Genomic DNA, 22,442 nt, shown 5'->3' on the forward strand with positions numbered 1-22,442 from the left:
AACATTTTAAAAACAAGTTGCTGCAAACAGAATTCTTCTTTATGTAACTTACTTTGCAAAATCCAAAAAGGCTATATGTCCATGATAAAACCCTGGTTTCATCTCTTTCCAGGAAGTTACATTCTTCACAAATCGTACCTGAAGAAAGAAAGAAATATTTTGCAATATTTAGCACAAGTGTGTTTCCAAATGAAAACAATGATAAGCTATTATTAACAAAAAATGCAACTAATTTAGTAACTGCTAGTTTTTATATGGCATAGTAGCTATTGTCGGGTGTATGTGCATGTGTGTGCACATGCTGTCATGGCAGATTTCGGTGTTCTGAAACTTGCACCCAGAATCATCTTAATCCAAGTGAGCCCACAACACATTCTGTATTCCATTTTAAGGTTTTGCAGACTGCAGACTAGGGGCTTCTCCAGCATGCACTGAAATACCTCCTAACCACCCTTGCTTTTTATTTATTTATTTTACTGAATAACCAGCCTTGTGATGAATTCTGGGAACTTGTACATTTGGCTCACCATTTGGGGATATTCTGGTTCATTCTTAACTAAAGGGCATAATGTTGTTTATGGAGCAAATCCTCTCAATACACTACACAAGTGTCAGGAAGGTGAGCCACATCATCTCCACTCTGGGGGAGCCTGTAAAAACAGCATCTTGTCTAGGGCTGTTCAGGGATCTCACAGTTGAGTTTTGGATCAATGGCTTCCCAGAACACAGCAGGTACTCATACCCACTACCACATGCTGTTACTATGACCCCCCCCCTGCCTTTTGTCTTAAACAACTTAAATGGCACTAAAGGCATTTTTAAATTCAAAAATAACAAAGAGAGGGGAAAGGTCAGGTGAAATCAAGGGTTAAAAATCTCTGAGGTAACTCAATACAGATAACTCTGAGTTAAATCAGTACAGGGACAGACTTTAGTTCTTATGTTTCAGACTAATGAGAGTTTCTTAAGCTCTTCTCAATTAATGCTGGGAGGCTTTTGTTCCAGTGTTTCCCCAATCACTCTAACGCATTTTCTTTGAGTATTCTCTTATTCTTTGGATTTTAAGAAGGCTGGTACCCACACCCCTTTTCTTGAAACACTAATACTCATCTTGAGTTTTTAACTGACCCTTAAGATCTCCAAAGGCAGTTTTCTAACCACACTAGAGATCTCTTCACCTTTCGGAGCTAACTCCTTGTTTGATTGGATAGAGAAATTCTCCTCTCAACAGATGATCTATCTCCTTTCTTTGGTGTGGATGGGAGTCTACACCTAGTTCCAGACTTCCTTGCCAACTCTCCCTCACTTCTCCTGTCTGTGTTAAACTCCTCTCAGCTAGGGCTGAAATTAGACTTCCCTCTCCCCAGCATTCAGTTCAGAAGTCCTTTCTGTTCAGCTCATGTTACCTAATCAGATTCCTTGGAGTAGCCTGTCACTCAAGGATCTGTGAAGAATTAACTGTTAACAGTCCTTCAGCTGTTTGTATAGCACTTCTAAGCTTTTAAAAAACACAGTCCATCACATGTCCCACTCTTTGAGTTCATTGCTTCAGGGGAGGTTCTCACAAGTATCTCCTGTGCAATGAGTGAAGCATGTGGATACATGTTACCTTTTTTGTTTACATTAATGCCAATAGATCAAGATGGGTAGCTGTGTTAGTCTATCTGTAGCAGTAGAAAACAGCAAGAGTCCAGTAGCTCCTATATGACTAACAACATTTGTGGTAAGGTATGAGCTTTGGTGAGCCACAACTCACTTTTTCAAGTACAGCTAGAATGTGAGTCCATCTGTCCTTATATCTTGGAAAGTGGAATGATTACAGAAGCCAAATGATAATAACCGGTGAACGACAATGGTAGGTGAGATTGAATAAGGCTGGGGTATGCAGAGGGGTAGTGGGTATGGAGAAATCAGCACTGGTAATGACAAAGGAAGCTTATGTTTCAATTCAGTCCAGGTGGATGCATTGTCTTGAGCTTTGTTAGCAGTTGCAATTCAGCAGTCTCTCTTTCTAATCTCCCTTTGAAATTCCTCTGCAGGATAACTGCTACTTCTCCATCTGAGACGGAAAGGTGCTGCCTCTGAGGGGAAAGGTGTTGGCTAGGCCTTGACTGCTGCACTGTCTGAGCCCGTCCATGAACCAGCTAGTCCATGTGTGGCTGCTGCACAGCCTCTGAGTGCCTGTAGTGCTGTGACGCCTCTTTTTGACATACTTCAGGTGCTTCAAGGCAGGTATTTAAGAGAAGGGACTGCTGGAGAAGAGATTTGTTAGTGCTGAAGGGTAGAAAGAAGGGAAAGTATACGGTAGTCCGAGGCAGAAACCTAAGATACTGCTCTCCCTTTTGAGGCAGGAACAAAACTGAAGGGAAGAGTGACACCTACTGGAAGACTAGAATTCCACATTAGTCCTGCCTCCCTGAATAGAGGGTGGGAATCACCCATCTCAAGATGTCCTCTTGTCCTCAGAAAAGACGAACCCTTCACAGTAAGTATCCTATGGTCTGTTTTAAGTCAGCAACTGAATGTCTGGGAAGGTTTAAATGTTCCCTCACTGGGTTTTGAATGTTTTGGTTTCTGATGTCAGACTTCTGTCCATTAATTCTCTGTTGAAGGGGCTGGCCAGTTTGTCCAGTGTAGAGAGTGGAGGGGCACTGATGACATGTTATGGTGTAAATCACATTGGAGGATGAGCAGGAGTATGAACCCGAGATGGTACGGCTGATGTTGTTGGGTCCATTGATGGTGTTGCTCTGCTCTATATGAGAGCAAAGTTGGCATCTTGGTTTGTTGCAGGCCTTGGTACCAGAGTCCATGTTAGTGTTAAGTAGTTTATCATTGTGGGTGAGTAAACGTTTCAGGTTAGCAGATTGTAAACAAAAAAAGGTCGGCCTCTCTGCTTGCATGAGGAAAATGTCATATTCCAGCATGGGTTGTAGGTGATTAATAATGCATTGGACTGGCTTGAATTGTGGGCTGTAAGTGACCACCAACAGTGTTCTGTTGTTATTTTCTTTGGGCTTATGTTATAACAAGCTGTCTCTGGGTGTCATTCTGTCCTTTTCTTTAAACTTAGTTTCTTATTCTTAAATCTTGATACTGAGAGGTGTTTTGTTTACTCCTTTAGTTACAGTAAGAATGTTTCTTCACAGAGTTCCCTTTTTAAACTTAGGTTTCCAGATGTTAGTTCAACACAGTTTTCTCTTTACAACAGGCCAAGGGTCCTCCTTATAGCCAAAAACCCCTTTCTAGACACTGGACAGGAATTATTATTCTTCGTAAGACATAACCCTGTTCACTTGGCTAAATGGGACTCTCCACTTACTACCCTTTCACTCTTCTGAAAATACGACCCCAGTTATATCTTGACTGTGTAAACAGGTTTCAATTTGTTCTGACTTTTACACTTGGACTTATCAACTGAAGTTCTTCTTAAGGCAATGTTGTCACAGTTATGGCAAATGTTCTCTTTTCCTTCACTTCAGAGGGGTACCAATCTAACCTTCCTTGTCAGACTCCACACTCTCAACTGACCTCAAAATTCTAACTGAACTGAAAAATCCTGTCAGCACTGACTCTCATTCTGAGTGATTCCGCACACATTGGATAATGCACTTCCAATCCTCTTTATAGATCATTTGGAATGGATTTTTTTGTTGAAAATACTCGAAGAAAAATCCACCTCAAACGATTGATAAAGTGCATTGAAAGTGCATTATCCAACGTGTGCGGAATCAGTCTCTGACTCTGAGTGGGGGGGGGAGCAGCCTGTCAATCAACCTATCCTTCCAGGAAGTTATTAACACCTTCCCTTCTACTCTCTGAGTTCTGCACTGTGGAAAACTTTCATTTAAGTGAATTCCTTCACATTCCTCCCATGGCCATTCCACAGAGATTGAGATACTCTGGCATGCCCTTGGCCCCTCTGGGAAGGTGAGGCGCATGAGCCAGGATTCAGCTGACTACTTTTCAGGAACTACCTTTTAGAGTCCTTTCAGAGATGCTGAAGGTTGCTATTAGCATCACTTCTGCACTTTACTGTGTGATCTTCTGAACAACTCTGTGCAACAGCTGTACTGTGGAAGACATACAGAACGTGTGAAGGCAGCTTGCTGCTCACATCATCTATCCCTATGGTTTGAGGGTTTCTTCTCCTTGTACACCTTGTTGAAAACTGTGGTAGACCAGTTGGGGAATCTCTCTGGATAGCATCAATTCTGCTTGGTTCATCACTCTCTGGCTTAGCCAGTCCGCCTCAGAGTTGTCCTCTGTATAAACATATAGTGACCTGTGGGAAGATTCTGAGATTCCACCATACCGTGTCTGATGGCTCCGAGTTTCAAAGGGTTTACCCTGTTGATCATTTGTCCTTCAGCCAGATGCCCTATGCCACTATTCCTTGGGTGTGGGATCCCCATCCCCAAAGACATGTCCATAGTCATCACTGTTCTCTCTGATTCCTTGAGTGGGACACCATCATGGGACTGAATGAGGTACAGCCACTGGTTGTTTTCTTGTTTGACGATCTCTGGCAATTCAACTATCTTGGACCTCTTGTAATCTAACGCCCCATGGTATGGCAACAGGAATTTCTGAAGTGCACAGATCAAGATGTCGTTTGGATTTGGGAAAGGAGCCACTCTCTGTGGCCTAGCCATGCTATCAGTGATACTGGGATTCTGAAGAACACCATAGGTGGTGTTTTCAGCTCAAAGGAAAGGGCCCAATGTTGGAAGTGCCTCTGAGAGATTGATGGAAGCCAGACAATCTCCTTCTGAATGGCAGTCATGACAAATTTTAGCCTTTCCATTCCAACCTTGTTCCTAGGCGTCTATTTTATTTGACCAAATTCCTTTGGATCTAGGGGAAAAGGGACAAGGTGGCACAGAATTGAATTCCACTGATCACAGTATCCAACACCCGCCTGTTTCTTATTATTAGTTGCCAAGGGTTTGTCAAACATTGTAAGCATCCCCCAAACACCATCGCGCCTGCTGCCTTGGTGTAGACACATTGAGTTCCCTTCTTTGGCCCTTTAGTATTCTGATCGGATTTATTGAGTGAGAAAGTACTACCCTCCTCTCAATGTTTGGTCTGCTTTCCTTTATTTAGAGTTTCTCCAGACAGGTTGATATCTTTGAAAGGAACCGCAGTTACTTTGGCTTTGGGGCAAATGGTCCACGTTCTAATTTCTAAGCTAAGTGTTGTGCCTGGTTGCCTGAAAACCATGGTCCTTGTTGACCACAGCATAGCATATTGCCGGGGATATTTTCTTAGTTTTGCTCTTTGACAGGAGTTTACTGCTCAATGCAGCCAGGTCTGAGACCCAAGAGAATGTGACTCTAGGAAGGAGTGGAGCTGTGACCAATGCTCTGAAGGACGTGGCGGAAACTTCCAATTTTCTGTGCATAGCCAGTTCAAACCACTTGATGCTGGAATCCTAGATAGTCCGTCCTTGTCAATGGGCAGCACAGGATTAGACGGCAGGCTGGTTACCGGATCATCCACCAATGGCAGCTTGATCCTCTCAGTAACCCCTGGAACTAATGTATAAGACTTGGGGGGGGGAAGGAAATAAGAGTAGTTAGTTTTGCCAAAGTTTCCCTCTTAGACTTCTACAAGTATGAGAGACTACTGAAAGGGAGGATTCTCTCCAACCCCTTAGCCCTTAAGTGAGAAGACTCCAGGATCCTCATCACCTTAGGGAGCTTTCTAGGATACAGCTCCTGAGGAAAATCTGCTAGGGAATGTTCCCTTCTTTTAACAGCTCCCCTTTCTTCTTGGCTGAGGGAGAAAACTGACAGTTCAGGGTCCTCAGGTTGAAGGCTTAACCAAGATCTGTGCTCTTAATGGCCCTTGCCTCCTCTTTAATCTGGGGAGGGGGCACCCCTTTACCTATCTGGAGTCAGACCGCCATACTGGAATGCCTCTCTTGCCCATCCGAGAGTCTATCCGCTAGACTATTTATTAGCGTGTCTTCAGGACCTCTTTGAATTCTTTATTTCCATCCTGGGCCATGCCAATTCGTTTGTTAAATAGTAACTATGGCTGCGACTATGTAAATAGGGGGCATGTAATTTCTTTCCCCTTAGTGGTGGAAAATGTCATCCAGTCATAGTTGCCTCTACAACACTGGTCTTTTTTGGAGGTCTCCCAACCAATTGCTAACCAAGGCCGACCCTGCTGAGGTGCTGAGATCTGATGAGATCTGGCTTGCCTGGACTGTGATATCATAGTCAGGGGCCGTGATAAGGTCAGAATCATCATTATTCCCTCAGAACCACTAACTGACACTTTTACCCAAGGCCAGCCACTGAGTTCAAGTAATTATGGGACTTGAACCAGCAGGGTAATGATTCATGGCCCAGCACTTAACCACAACATTACAGCAACTTATTTCAGGCTTCCTTGCCTGGTGGATGCAAACCCCAGACCTCCCTTTCACTAGTCTCTTGAGACGCCCAGGAGTAGGCCGAGGCCTGGGAATTGGGCAAGTTTAGGCTGCAGGCTTGCACTCTCTGAGGCCTGGAAGGAGGCAAGGCCTGCCTTTGCTGACCTACCACCAGCAGAAAATTTTCCAGGCATTCTTGCCTGAGCGGTCCAGGCCCTTGGGCTTTTTCTCTTTCACTGGCCTATTGAGAGGCCTAGAAGAGGCTGAGGCCTGGGAGTTTGGAAAGTCTAGGCTGCAGGCTTGCACTTTCAGAGGTCTGGGAGATGGCTAGGCCTGCCTTTCCTCACATTCTGCCATCCAGGCCCCTGGGCATTTCTCTTTCACTGGCCTGTTAAGAGGGCCAGGAGGGGCTGAGGCCTAGGAGTTTGGAAAATCTAGGCTGCAGGCATATGCTCTTTGAGGCCTGGGAGGTAGCTAGGCCTGCCTTTGCTGCCATTCTGCCATCCAGGCCCTTGGACATTTCTCTTTCACTGGCCTGTTGAAAGGTCTAGAAGGGGCTGAGGCCTAGGAGTTTGGAAAGACTAGGCCGCAGGCTTACGCTCTTTGAGGCCTGTGAGGTGGCTAGGCCTGCCTTTGCTGACATTCTGTCAACAGAAATTTGCCCGCCAAAAGGAGAAATGAAAGTGAAAGCGCACCTCACAAGTCCTGGCTGAAAGGAAAGAGAAATAAAGGAGGGCTCCCTTTTATTTAGGGCAAGCTGGCTCTGAGGCTTCTGCTACTCTTTTCTCCTCCCTCCTTCCTTTTGCTGCCCCCATTACCCACAGGATCAGTCTTACCGCGGTTCAGTTGGGGCTGCCGGAGTTGGAGCAGGTCCTCTGCTGCTGCTGGAGGTTGCTCCTTCTAAGCCTGAGGGAGTTCCCAATAATATTGGTCTCTACAACAGGCTACCGCAGACTCAAACACCTCACCCTCTGGCTGTCTGAGGGGGGGGGGGGTCCTCCCAACCCGAAGGTGGGGAATCTCGGTGGAGTTTTGTGGTTATGGCCCTGGAACCTAGGAGCAACCTAGGTCCGTCGGCTCTAATGCTCACCATCGCTCCGAGTGAAACAGGGGTGGGGTAGGCGGTAGGGCCTTTCCTTTCCCCAGCAAGCTCCACACTGCCTGTGGCCTCGGCCTCCCCGAGTACTGGGATTACAGGCACATGCTGCCATGCCCAGCTCATCTCTGTCAGTTTCTTCTTCACCAGGATTGCTGCGCTCTGCAGAGCATTGCTGAAGACGTTCTGCTCGGATGGTAGGGCCAGAAAGACTGGTGATTCCAGGGACAAGCCCCTCCCCTCTGGGATCAAAATCAGCTGACTGACCCTGCCTTCGGAGAGGAGGAGCTATATCCCAAAAGTAAGGACTGCCCCACTCCTAGGACCACCGGAGAATTTGTCAGCTCGTATCACATTCACCTACTCCCCTGGAGAGTTGAGCAGTTGGTCTTCCTGAAGGCCAACATGCCACTCTTCAATTTCCCAACTTTGGCTTTCCAGAGTTAATGAGGTGAGCCCACCTTGTGTCCTACATCCTCTGGGAATCTGTGAGATGGGGGGAAATGCTCTTCCCAAGACTTAGGTAGAAAACCAGCAGGAGAAGGATAGTTGATTCAGTTGGTACAACAAATGCACCCTGATATTTGGACTCCCCCCCCCCACACACACACCATAAAACCACCAGCTCACATAAGCACAAATTTCTGCAGATAATTGAGAAAAGAGGCCCTAGAAATGTTGTTCTCTTGCCACTGCGATGGGAAGAGTCAGAGAGAAATGTTAGGGTAAGTAGAGAATGACACACCATGTGTTAAAGAAGGAAACCAACAGAAAACCCCAAATGAAGCTACAGAATGCAGTCGTGTAATATAATGTATGTAATACAGGGCTTTTTCGGAGGGGGAACGCCCTGGAACGGCATTCCAGTAGCTCTGGAATCTGCCCATGTGATTCGTTCCTCCTTCAGCACCGCGGGCTCTGCAGAGGAGGCTAAGCTGCTTTGAGTTCATTCTGCTTTCTTTTCATTCCTCTGTGTGTGTGAGAGAGAGCACAAGCTGGGGCCCGGTGCAGGCTCTGCGGAGGAGGCAAAGCTGATTTGAGTTCATTTTGCTTTCATTTCATTCAGGGGGTTCTGTGTATGTGTGTGCTGCTTTGAGTTCATTCTGTTTTATTTTCATTGGGGGAGTGGGTGGGTGGGCCTGTTTGTTTATGTGTGCTGCTTTGAGTTCATTCTGCTTTCTTTTCATGGGGTGGGTGGGGCTGTACGTGTGTGTTGCTTTCATTCTTTTGTTGACTGAAGTTGACATTGCTGTGGTTCCCACAGCTTTTGAATGCAGATTGGTTCTGTGTTAGTTAAATATATCAGTTATGGTTATTTGTATTAGTTAAAATATCAGTTATGGTTATTCCAGTTTTATGCTAGGAATGGATAGCTGTGTCCAAGTCACACAAGGCTTTCATCAATGTATTCATCAGCATATAGGTATTCTTATGTCCTAATAGCTGTAACTCAAATGGTTCTCCTTCACCCTCAGGTTTTGGATTTTTAGAGGCCCCTTCCTTCTTGCATATTTTAAAAAATGTTTTCAAAGAAATGAAATGTTTGGGAAAGGGAATGAAGATTTCACTTTTTGTTGAGGATACAGAAAGGGGAAAAAAACCCTTTCTCATAATACTGTAATTTTCCAAGCTTACTAACATTTATCTCGTCGTAATGCATTGTGCTGGGTTCCGGGAAGTGGCATCACTTCCACATGTGGTAATAGAGAGTTCCACCACCTCTTTTCCCAGAAAAAAAGCCCTGATGTAATGTGTTGTAACCGTTCTCATTGCCAGGATAGGAGGGGGCCAATGATGAAGGCTGTTGCAGAAAGAGAGGATTACTTGGTTTCCTAGCACCTCACTCTCACTTTCAGCCTGAGGACAAGTGGGTGGAATCTATCTTATACAACTCTGCTTGCTTGCCATTGCCTTGTGCTTATGGTTGAGTACCGCTTGGTTCTGTTCTGTGGTGTTCCCCCACTGGCTGAACCCGGTGCCTGGCTGCTGTGAATGACACTAGTTCTGTTGGGCTAAGTTGCAAGAGTGTCCCTTGCTTCAGTTTGGCTAAGGTGCAATGGATGTGATTCTCTGGTGTGAAGTTGGTCCCCTGTTTCACTTTGGTTCTGGGGAGATTTCATTCCCTTGCTTCATTTTGCTTCTAGTTGCAAGAATGTCCTTCGCTTTAGTTTGGTTTGGGTGATTTTTTGGTGTGATGTTGGTCCTCATAGGGAACAATGGAGAGTGGTTAGTTAGTCTGGTCAGAGGGCGCTAGGGTTTTTTGAGGGGGGGGGCTTCAGTTTGGTTCTGTTGGACTTCCCCAGGAATGAGCTTGCATATGGGAGCTTGTCTTGATTGTGGCATCCTTGACCTGTGTGCATGCACCCATGAGAAAGAAAGTGGAAAAGTTCTCATCACTGGAAACAATGGAGAATGGCTGTCAGCCTGGTCGGGGGCGTTGGAGTTTGGGTGTGTGTGTGTGTCAGTTTGGTTCAGTTGGCCTCTCTGGTGTGGAGCTTGAATTTAGAAATGTGCTTCTGGCCATGGCAGCCTTAGTCCATGAGTTTCTGAAGTGGGAGTCAGCTTGGACTTTTCCTCTACAATAGGAATAATAGAGATTGGAGAGTGGCTGGGGGCACCTTCTTTGGGGGACAATAAAATGGCTCCCTGGAGTCCAATCTCCCTGAAACTTAGGGGGTCTTCAGAGGACAGTCAGAAGTAGTATCATGCAAATTTGGTGAAATTTGGTCAAAAAGTGACCCCTTCCTCCCCAAGGCCACTGGATAAACCCAAATTGAGGTTCCCATAGGAAACAACATCTAACTGTTACCAAATTTGCTGTGTAATACCGAAAAGAATTAGATAATTAATTTGGTATTTGGGGAATACTGAATTTTTTCTCCAGTTTGGTATTACCAAACCGAATTTACAAAATGTTTTTTCTGTGCACACCCCTAGCTCTAATATTGCCATTTCTGATCAAGGTACGCTAAAGCACAGAAACATTGAACAAACCTGGAATTATCTGTGTACTGTAACATATATAGACATGCTTACTCTACAGCTGAAGCAAAAGCAATAAAACTGATCAAGCAGTTTTATATTAAAGCTAACACATGAAGAACAAAGAACATGAAGAAAAAAGGTTATGGTAAAATATTGCCATCAAATGTCTTAGATGCTTCACTAACAAGTTAGGAACCATAGACTTCATCACTATTTTGTCTTGCATCCTATCTGTTGCTTAAGTATGTGCTCCTATGTGCTACCCCTGCTTCAAGTATGATCCTACTGAATTATATATTGTCTAATGTCAGTCCTAGAATTCCTTATGCTCTGTTTCAGCATTCTTCAACTCTGTATTGGATTCTTGCTAATGCTATCTCTTTGTAAACTTAAATTTATTTAACCTATAGCATTGTTTATGGAAATGTCCTTGATATTGATTGTACTAGTCTCACACTATTAATCTGCCTCGAGTCTCAGTGAGAAAGGTGGACTATAAATGGCATTAGATAGATGCATCCCAGGACCCAAGATGGGTAACATCACTGTAAAAAAAAATATATATATATACAATTTATAAAACAAACATTACAATATATTGTCGAAGGCTTTCACGGCTGGAGAACGATGGTTGTTGTGGATTTTCCAGGCTGTATAGCCGTGGTCTTGGCATTGTAGTTCCTGACGTTTCGCCAGCAGCTGTGGCTGGCATCTTCAGAGGTGTAGCACCAAAAGACAGAGATCTCTCAGTGTCACAGTGTGGAAAAGATGTTACAATGTATTTATTTATTTACTTTATTTATACCCCAATTTTTCCCCGAATGGGGACCCAAAGCAGGTTACATCATTCTCCTCTCCTTTATTTTTTTCTTAGAATAACCCTGTGAGGTAGGTTAGGCTCAGGGTATGACTCGCCCAAGGTCAACCAGTGAGCTTCCATTTCAGAGCAGGGATTTGAACATGGGCCTCCCAGATCCTACCACTATACCATGTTGGCACTCCATATGACACATTAAATCACGCATTAAGAACAAGACTAACCACATAAACCTGGGGTGTGTGAAAGTGGTCAGGGAATTGACCAAACAATTTGCTGATGTATTTCAGAGATACACCATCATAGCATCCTCCTTCTGCACAACAGCAGGCCACAGGCACAGCCATGCTGCAGACCCCTGTCAAAGCACCAACAACACAACCCTCTGTGCCAGTGGGGGAAAGAGTGGGCCTAGGGTTGTGGCAAGAGTTAGCTGGCTCCCTAAGCCACCGCAGAATGGGAAAGCCCCCAGAACTGGCATAATGTTATACCTTCAAAAAACACAGCAATAGACCATAGGTGTCTGTAGCACAGGAGACTGCCCTGTGCCTGAAAGGAAAAACAGTCACTAAATTGTTTCGCACGTGGGAATGCTGCTCCAAAATCCAATGACCTTTCAGAGTGTGTGTGTGGGGGGGGGGGGAGACATGAGGGGGAGACACAGGAAAAAGAGGTGTCTATTCTGCCTCTGGGAGAGTGCAGAGAAAAGAGCTTAGAAGATGGAGCAGATAATTTTGTGTGTAGCTCTATCAGTTAAAGGATAGAGTTGTGAGGCCTCTCTCTGGTGATAAGCAGACCAGGTAACTTCAAGCTTTAAAGAGAATTCACCACATAACCTGCACTTAAATAAATCTTTGTTTTATTACACCTCCTGCTTCAATAATCTCTGTACTCTTCATGCTCAATATAAAACTTACCTCATAGCAGCAACCCAAAGCCTTTACCCTTGTTGCCCTAGCATCTTGTTCACATCTCAAAACCACCCAGGTTCCAAAGATTCACAAGAGGCAGCAGTAGAAAAGAGCAAGAGTCCAGTAGCACCTATATGACTAACAAAATTTGTGGTAGGGTATGAGCTTCCATGAGTCACAGCTTAGGGTGGGTAATGCACAGTAAGCCACAAAAGCTCATACCCTACCATAAATTTTGTTAATCTTATAGGTGCTACTGGATTCTTGCTCTTTTCTACTGCTACAGACAGTGTAGGTTTCCTTAAAGAAAAAAAGGGGCCATCACAGATTAGTGCCACATCAGTGAGGTATAGGCCAAAAATTTTACAAGTTGGTACCCAAAGATATAAAATATTTAAGAGAATTTGTGAGGTAAAATTGTCAAAATGCCTCCTAAGCAAGTAAAAGCACTTGAGCAGACTCAGCAGTAATCCAATTTAGAATACCTCTCAATCATCAACATATTGAAATACTTAAGAACCTTCCCAAGTTTGTGAATGGCTTTGCCATTACTTTACTATCGCTCATGTCTCCACTTTTACACACTATGTAGAAGAGGAAAACATTTAATTAGCATTTAAAACTGAAGATAATCTCTGGAATTTAATTTATAACCCCACCACCTTGCAAATGTGAACAAGTTTCTGCCGAATTATCTTCCCACTCTTTGTACTTTTAGAAAAGTAACTGAAAAGCTATTTTTGAACTTCTGGTGTGTTTAAGCTGTTTATGATTTAAGCTCAGATGAGCCCTGTGGAATTGAAAGAGAGATCAAATGTACTCAGGACGGAGAACAAGAAATCCTGAAAGGAAAAAGTAGAAAACGAATGGTATAATGATTTCAGCTTTCTTGGCAGATGGGAGCTTCAACAATCTAAGAATTCAGTTCTAAGGATCAAAGAAAAAGCAGCAGACAGGCCAATATAGGCTGAGCAGAACTTGGGGGGTAAGTAATGCACAGTGGGTTTGTGTTTGTGTGTATGTCTCTTGGGTACTGCATCAGTTAGGTTTGCAGGCAAACTGGTCCAAAGTATCGGCAGAAACGTACATGGATATCAACACTAACTAGGTAGCTAACCCAGGAAGCTTCTCCTGAACATTACATTTGCCTTAGTCAAGTCCTTCTTGATCAGCATCAGAAACAGATCTGTCCACTACTACTAAATATTTCCTGAGCGCTATTGTTATGCTAAGCACTGCAAAAAATATAAACGTGATACAGCCCCTGCTTAGAAGATGTAGCACAGTGGTTAAGTGGTTGGAAATCAGCATTATGCTGGTTCCAATCCCCCTACTGCCATGAGCTCAGCAGGTGGCCTTGGGTAAGCCACTCCTCTAATCCCCAGCTCCCCAGCTGTATTGTGGGGATAATAACACTGACTTTGTTCACAACTGAGTGAAGCAATAATCTGTCTAGAAGAGTGGTATATAAGCACAGTTATTATTATTGATAAGTGGGGACCTACACGGACTTGCGGGAAGGGAGCATTATATTTCCCCTCTCCCAACTATGTCCTCTTTCTCTTACCTACCCCCCCTTAACCTCTCCCTATTTTCCTGCTTCCTTCTCTCCTACCCACTCACCTCTGTCTGCCCCCCTCATTTCTTCACTTTTCTCCCTCCCCCCACCAGGCAGCCTCTTCTCTACGGCCCAGCTGTGTGGTGCTAGCTGAGCCGGGCCCAGTTGAATGATGTGGAACCTGCAAGAACTTGCTGGGAATACTTTACTTTCCCCTCTATCCCATTTTCCACCCTATTTCCTCTTTCTCTTCTCTTAGCAGCCTCCATATGTTCACCTTTTCTAACATCATTCTCTTCTTCAAACCTATTAAACTTTTCTATGTGCCTCACATGTTCATCTATATATCATAATTTACTCCATTTATATATTGCCTTCCTCTACAAGGGGGCCCAAAGCAACTTACATCATTCTCCTTGCCTCCATATTATCTTCACAACAATCCTGAGAGGTAGATTAGGCTGAGAATGTGTTACTGATCCAAGGTCATCTAGTGAGCTTCCATAGTAGAGTGGTGATTTGAACCAGTGTCTCCCTGATCCTAAACTGAAACTCTAACCACTACTTTTCACTGGATTGGGAGATGCTGCTGCTGTTGAACCGTGGCAAGCAGCCAGGCCTGGATAAGCCATGCAAGTCATGTAGTATCAAGCCATCTGGTGGTTGCTTCTGGGTTTGGCCCCAATGAGTCCCCTTTCAATGACAAAAACAGCCTTGGAAATGGCATTGTCCCCTTCCTCTGGCTTTTATTGACAGAAAACAAACCTGGAATACTAACTAAAGTATTATGGTTGCCAAGCAACAGCTACTGAGGGCATCTGGTTAAAGCTACAGGTGCTCTTTTTATTATTTTGTTTTTTTTTAAAAAAAAACATCCCAGTGTTTTTTTTTTAAGGTTTCAGACTTTTTTTGCAAACCTGGGGCATTTTTCAGATGTGTAGGAAGATCTATTTTGTTCGTTTATGGTTCCAATCTCTGGATTTAAGTATCCTCGTATCAGGGTCAATTAACTATTAAGATATAACCAATGAGAAAAGCAAAGAGATATCTTACAAAGAAGCACTGAACTTTGTGAGAGGTAAATTGGTAGCAAAAAATACAGGAAAGCTGAAACACTGGTAGCCCATTAAGTTGTACAGAACCAAAGAGGACCACTTGGATGAGGAAGGAAGTTGTGTTTGACAGAAAAGTAACTTTGTTCCAAGAATAGAGGGGAATATTGTTGACAGCGGGACTAAGAGAAGGTAAATGGGAGCCAATAAGAAATTATTCAGTGCAGTCTCAGTCAAGGGAGAATAAGAAAATAGAGTTACACCTGTAACTGTTGTTCATTAAGTGTTCTTCTGTGCAGGCACACATGAGAACTGTGCATGCACAGGCCAGCCACGGCGGTATCAAAGCTCCAAAAGGTGTGAGACGTTCCCCTGGCCTTTTTGTGCACTTTTTGAGTGGGCACGGCTATAAAAGGTGGGGTGAGTGGATCCCTCCCTCAATTCAATAAGCCACTGGTGAAGGAGAAATTAAAGAGCACATGGCTAGGAAAGGAGGGAGGGATATGTGCCTGCACAGAACACTCGATGAACAACTATTACAGGTAGGTGCAACCCTCTTTTCATCATTGCCTTCTGTGCAGTCCCACATGGGAGAGTAGTGAGCTAACTTACCCAAGAGGTGGGCGTGCTGCTCATTATCATTGAAAAAGACTCTTCAGGACAGCCTTGCCAACTGCAGCATCCCTTCGGGAATCCATGTCAATTGCATAGTGTTTAATAAAGTTGGACAGTCGACCAGGTGACTTCCTTGCATAAGTCCACAAGTGAAATGCCCAGATTAAATGCTGATGAAGTCAACTGGGCCCTTGTCAAATGTGCCCTGATGTTCAAAGGGCATGGCTGTTTGGATTGCCCATAACACTCTTTAATGAGCCACACCAACCAGTTGGAGATGGTTTGGGTGGTGATTTTCTGTCCTTTTTTAGCTCCCTTGAAGAAGAAAAACAGATTAGGGTCCTTTCCAAGGCAAGAGTCCTGTCCAGGTAGAAACACAGAGCACTCTTGACGTCCAATGTGTGTAGGAGCCTGTCAGCCTCTGTAGAAGGTGAAGGACAAAACACTGGTAGAGTAATGTCCTGGTTGAGGTGAAAAGTAGAGACCACTTTAGGAAGGAACTGGAGGCTGGGACAGAGAACCACCTTGTCTGCAAACATTCTGAAGAAAAGTGGATCACACCTCAGGGCTTGCAGTTCACTCACCCTCCTGGCTGATGTAATGGCCACTAAGGAGGCCGCCTTAGCTGTGAGAAATTTGAGAGGACGGGTTGCTAGAGGCTTGAAAGGCTTATGCATGAGAGTTGTTAAAACCAAAGATAGGCTCCACTGAGGAGTGCGTTTGGACACAGGAGGGTAAATATTAACCAAGCCTTTAAGGAAAGACTTGCATTCTGGTTGGGAGAAGAGGGATCTACCGTTCATCCCTTCATGATAGGCCGAGATGGCCGCCAGGTGGACTTTCACAGAGGAATCAGAGTCCCTGGTTCTTTAAGAGGACCAGAAAGTCTAAGACAGGCGGCAAGGGAGTCGAAGAAAGGACTAAGCCCTGTTCAACTGTCCAAAGGAAGAAATGTTTCTGCTTGCGAGAGTATGACTTTTGGGTGGAAGATTTCCTGGCTTGCAGAGCATGTTCCTGACTGGGGAAGAGAATTCTACTCCAAGGTGGACACAAGCCAAGCTGTCAACTTCAGTGTATCTAAATCGTGGTGAAGAACCATGTTGTCCTGAAGAAGGGTTGATGACAGCGGAAACCAGTAAATTCTTCCCTGTGACACTTTGGACAGGATGGAGAACCAACCTGTCTTGGCTAGTAGGGGCGATTACAATCACTGATACCCCTTTCTCATCATCTTGCTGAGTGCTAAAGCCATAAGAGGGAGAGAAGGGAAGGCACAGAGCAGAGTGTCTGACCAGGGTATCTGAAAGACATCTCCTAGGGTAGAATTCCCCTTGCTCACCTGAGAGCAGTACTGGAGGCACCTCTTGATGAGTGGATTAACAAAGAGGTCTATGTTGGGAACAAAAATCCCACCATCGGATTACAAGTTGAGGGAAATCCATGTGAATGGACCATTTATAGTTATGCTCCTTGGACCAATACAGGGCATCTGCCAGAGTGTCATCATCTCACGCAATGTGGATAACTGAGGGAAACATGATGCTGGATAGCCCATTCCCAAATTAGGGAGGACTCTCAGGAGAGGGACAGAGAAAGCATGCCCCCCTGATTGTTCAGATAATGCATGGCAGTTGTGTTGTCCAGGCATATCTGAACATTCTTGACCTTGACAAAATGGAAGAAGGCTTTCAGAGCAAACCATATAGCCCTTATTTCCAGAAGGTTGATGTGTAACTTTGACTCATGTCAAGACCAGAGGACATTCACCTGATTGTCTCTGGAGTAAGTCCCCCGACCCAACAGAGAGGCACCTGTGTAGATGGAGGGGTGAATGGGGCTGGAACCAAACGGGGTCCCCACAATTAGGTTCCATTTGTCGTTCCATGAAGCTAGGGATCTGTGTACAATCCTCAAAACCAAGAACCACTTGTACGGGTTCTGGCAGTGTGCAAGTTTGCAACAGCCGGAGCAGGAGTCTGGCAAACTGAACTATCAATATCAGAAAGGCCATAAAACCTAACAGATTTCTTTTTCTTTCTTTTTTTTTTTTGATTTCCCTTGCACTTTGATATCTTAAAAGTGCAGTTTGTTCAGAGTGACTTGGAACCGAGTTATACGTTCCTTGGTGGGAAAAACTCGAGCTATTGTGGAATCCAATACTGCTCCTACAAATGCTACCCTCAGTTGTGGAACGAAGAAAGATTTCTGCAAATTTACCCTCAGACCCAGTTTTTGGAGGAATGACAGTACTAATGAAGTATCATGAGAGACAGACTCTTTGGACTGACCAATGACAAGTTAGTCAGAAATACAGCACAACTGTTCTCCCTGAGGTGACTGACTACTACTGCCATAACTTTAGTGAACACCCGAGGGGAAGAGGAGAGGCCAAAAGGAAGGACCTTCTATTACCTTTTGGTACCGCACTGGGAAAAAAGAGTGGTTTTCTAAGGAGGTAAAGCATCTTTTAACGACAACATTCTGAACTGTTTACAAAACAGAGCTCTAAGATGGGGCAGGAGCCCCATGACCTTTTGTATACCATACAAAATAATAAACCCCACCAGATAGTGGGAATAAACCCCACCAGAACCGGAGGATGGAACCAGTTCTATTGCTTGTTTCAGCAATATATTGTGTATCTCCTTTACCAAAAGTGCTTGAGGCAGGGAGGGGTTTGTCTGGGGAGGAACGTTCGGAGGAATGGTTTTGAACTTCAGGGAGTAACCTTTCTGAACTATTGACAGTACTCAGAGCTGTTGGGTAATTTTCTCCCCTGCAGGAAAAAGGCAGGGATTGACTGACAGGGAATGAAAAAAAATGACTTGGTATCAAAACTCTGTTTGGTGGAGCTGGAATGCTCTCTGGGAGAACTGGAATCGTCCTCAGACTGTGACAGTAATACCTCTGTCAAGGCTGGTTGGATGGAACCACAGAAGCAGCATGTTGCTGATTCTGAAGAAAAAACTAGTTCACTTAAGATGGGAACCAATTCTATTTGGGGCTGTAATGAGGACAGGGTCTAGAAGGGAACTGGTGTTTGTATGGAACGACTGGGGTAATCCCTAATGACCTAGCAGTCACCTTATCACCCTTTATTTTCTTAAATGCATCAACAGAGGTTGATGAAAAAAGAGCATTTCCCTCAAAAGGTAGATCTTCGACCCTTAACCTATGATGTAGGGCTAAAGCGGTGGATCTAAGACACACATGCCTCCAAATCACAATGGCAGAGGCACAGCTCATGTGGAGCTATCCCCAATGTGTCTCGCAATGTGAATTTGTTGCTTTGAGAGAGGAACGATGAGAAACAACTGGTACCTGGCCATAATGGCTTCATAATTATCAATACAGAAATTTAGGGCTGAGGAGGCATAAATCTTTGTTCCCAAAATATCAACCTTCCTGATGTCTTATCTGTGGGGGAAGAATGACAAAGCACTCTGTGGAAGACCCTTGATTTGCAGGGTTTCTGTAATGATGGGATCAGCAGGAGGGTGGTTGAACAGGAACACAGCCCTGTCTCAAAGAGTGATGAGGTCCGTAGATGTCTATGACTCTTGAGGACCCCCAGACAACTCTCAGTGTCAGTTGGATCTGAAGAAGCCGCTTCCTTCTGTGCAGACACTAGGGAAGGTGGTAAAGGAGATAAAACAGTTCCTAATTCAAGGAAATCTAGCATTTTGCCATTTAAAAATGGCAGGAGTTGAAGCCGATTGATGCTTAGGAATTGGCAAAGGATTTCTTGGAACCACAAGTGGACTGGATGCCACTGAGGCAGTCAGGCTGAAGACCTCAACTTCGGCTTGGCTTTTTTCCATGGCAACTCGGAAGAAGACCGAGGACGGCTGGAATCTTTAATAGGAACTGACTAGTTTGTAATATCGACACTCGAAGCCAAAAGTATTATCAGCATTGGGAGCTAAAGTAGTAGGAACCGACTGGTTCATATTATCGGCATTTGGACGCTAAACAGTCATACACTCCAGACAGTGTGACAGCCTCTACCAATCTGCAAAGGAAGGATTGTGTGAAGATACTGTCAGGCTCTCTTGGAGACATGAGGATTGAAAGCAAACCCCTTGGCAAGGAAATATGGCCAGGGCACAGGATATATTAACATTGTGAGACATTATGTGAGGCATTATGAGACATTATGTGAGACATTATGAAACATTATGTGAGGCATCTGGATCGAGGCGGGTCTGCGCTGCTTGTGTTACTTGATCTCACAGCATTTGACATGGTACACCTTTCTTTAGACCAGCAGCGTCTTGCAAGCACTCTCTCTCATTCACTTAGGAGACACGATGCAAGTAAAGCAAGTTAAATGAAAGCTGCTTGCCTTTCTTTCCACCAGCAGCATCTTGCAAGCACTCTCTCTCTCTCACTCACTTGGGAGTCACGAATGGAAGTAAAGCAAGTTAAATGAAAGCTGCTTGCCCTCCTTTAGAAAGCCAGGCCCAGTAGCCCGGCTGCTACCTCAGCTTCCTGCTGCTAAAGAAACTGGCAGCAGGGAGGCAGCATTGAGGAAAAGGAATCACGTGGGCAGGGCCAAAACCCACGTGATCACTTTTCAGTGCTAGGGGAACTCCGTTGCAGCACGTTCCCCCTCCAAATGAGCCCTGGACTTAGTGATCTGGCAACATGGCTCGCGTGCCCACAAAGAGGGCTCTGCATGCCAGCTGTGGCATGCGTGCCATAGGTTCGCCATCGCTGCCCTAGTTGTTATCAATTTTATCAATAACCAAGGTGTTGGAATTCTGCCACTAGCAGTCTGCACCCCCAACAACAGACGGACTCTCTGCAGCAAGGGTAGAGAAATGTATGAACAAAATGGCCAAACAAAACTATAAAGACTACAATATACAAAATTAGATGACCTGTAGCTAAAACAGGCCTTTTCATTTGTTTTCCTTTTCTATCTCAGAGAGAGTATTATGGGAGCTCATGTGAGTTCCCCTGAAGGGAGAGGTGGGGAAAACCTTGGATATGAACTCACAAAGCATACGAAAAAGAATTGTGGGAAACCTGTGAGTGGAGGACAAGGCAGCAGACCACTGAATTTTTACTTTTTCTTGTACAGTAAATCACCTATGAGGACTGACAAATGAATTTAAAGGGTTTTTCATAAGTTTAGTACCAGAGACACTTTCAGTAAGAGATGATAGAGATAAAACCTGGTCTCTTGCACATGCAAAACATGTGCAGTACCCTGAGATAAGTAATTTGAAGATAGGGAAGAAGTGGCTTTCAAGGATTTGACAGCAAGCCTGTTCCTCTCCATAGCGTTGTCCATCTGGACTGAAGAATTCAGAGTCTATATGAAGTCACAGAAACAGCCAGTCATTTTTTAAAAAACCAAACTCCTAGCATGGACTAGGGCAATCTAAAACACTGGCCCAGATTAAAAGAATAGACTTGTGAAACACAGAGATATCTGATGGAGTAACCAGAACTCTCAAAAGTTCATATCAAATAAATGTTAGTTCTTAGAGAGTCACTGGGCTTTTACCTTATTATATAAAGAGGCAATCTGCCATTGACGTTCAATGGCCTCAATTTGTAACACTTTGGCCAGGATGGGGTTAAAATGTGTGTCATGCTCATTTCCAAGGGGATGGGGAAAGGACCATAATGACTTGTTGATTAGCAGCTTAAACAAAAAATTGCAGCAAAATAATTCATTCTGCTTCCCATCTAGGCTAACAGTCTACAGCATTCACAGTATACAGTGACCAAATTAGAGATGAAGTGCTATTTAATCTGCAGGCCATCATCAACCACCACCACCACCACCACCACCACTGCAATAGGGGCTCTGACAGCAGCTCTGACAAATGGAAGTTTGTATGTCAAGGACATCTTCCTTGGGACACCCATTTTCAGTAGAAACATAAGACATCCTTTACAAGATGGGTATGGAGTCTATCTAAAACCCACCTTTCAGCCCCTAGGGAGACTCAAATTGACTATTATACCCTTTCATTCCATCCACACAACTACCCTGCAAAGCAGGCAGGCTGAGAGAATGTGATGGACCCAAGGTCACAGACAAGCCTTTCAAGAAGAATGGCATTTGAACCTGCGTTCCTTAGATTATAGGCCAAAGCTCTAACCACTATACAGAACTGGTTCTTACTACTGATGGTAAACAACCCTTTTAAGAAAAATAAAGTTTCCTCAGTCTCAAGGATGAGGTTAGGGAAAAGCAGAGAACAGCAATGGAGATCCTCTCTGTGTGATAGCAAAAGAGAACTCCTAGTTCTCCTGGTCATGTGATGGTATAAGAGGGAAAGCACCAAGGGGAGGAGGAGCACTCCTATCTTCTAGAAAGTTCTGATAATTTTTTCCACCACTGGCCTGCACGTGCACAGTCCAAATGTATGTGCCTGCACAGAAGCCATGAAGAACAGATATGTTTATCTGCATATATGTAAAGCACTGCATATATGTAAAGCACTGATCATTATTCTGTTATTTACAATAGCACCATCAATTTGCAACTAGAACAATTTACAATCCATAATTTAACACAAGGAAAAAACAGATGAGGATTAATGTTGTACCAAAGGATTCAGAGAAAAATTAAAAGTTTGAGGAGATGGGGGAGTGGGGGAGAAGTATCACGTAGGAGTTCTAAGCGAATTCCAAACACAAGGAGCAGCAACGAAGGAAGTGTCACTATCGGGAACAGATCAAGATGTGAACATGGAGAGAAATCTCAGTAAGGAGGGGAGAAAACCTGACCACAAGAGCTTCTGCAGATAAGAACAGGGCATTATGCTCTATCTAGGTCCAGACAAGTAAGCCTGTATCAGAATTCAAGGTAAGGCATTGTATGATCTGAACAAAATGAGAGACATGAATTATTTTGGCAGCAGAGTTTTTGACAGAGGCACAAGGACAGCTGTGCAAACACCAACAGCCAGAGAAGTGCAGGCTGCTGATCAAGACTGGAGATGACTTGAGCGTTTCTTAGAAGTTTTGCTGAGATGGCAAAGGGCCCTATTTTCACAA

At 44.3% G+C, this 22,442-nt stretch overlaps 1 protein-coding gene across 1 annotated transcript in view; it reads right to left on the reverse strand.

Moving 5' to 3' along the window:
* The window catches only part of HS2ST1 (heparan sulfate 2-O-sulfotransferase 1), a 143,229-nt gene that overhangs the window by 14,509 nt on the left and 106,278 nt on the right, over positions 1 to 22,442 (reverse strand). The window contains exon 3 of the mRNA XM_054980681.1: positions 53 to 138. Coding sequence (XP_054836656.1) covers positions 53 to 138 — 86 coding nt within the window. The remainder of the gene's footprint in view (positions 1 to 52; positions 139 to 22,442) is intronic.

This window comes from Eublepharis macularius, chromosome 5 (assembly GCF_028583425.1).
Source record: "Eublepharis macularius isolate TG4126 chromosome 5, MPM_Emac_v1.0, whole genome shotgun sequence".
NCBI classification, from domain to species: Eukaryota; Metazoa; Chordata; class Lepidosauria; order Squamata; family Eublepharidae; genus Eublepharis; species Eublepharis macularius.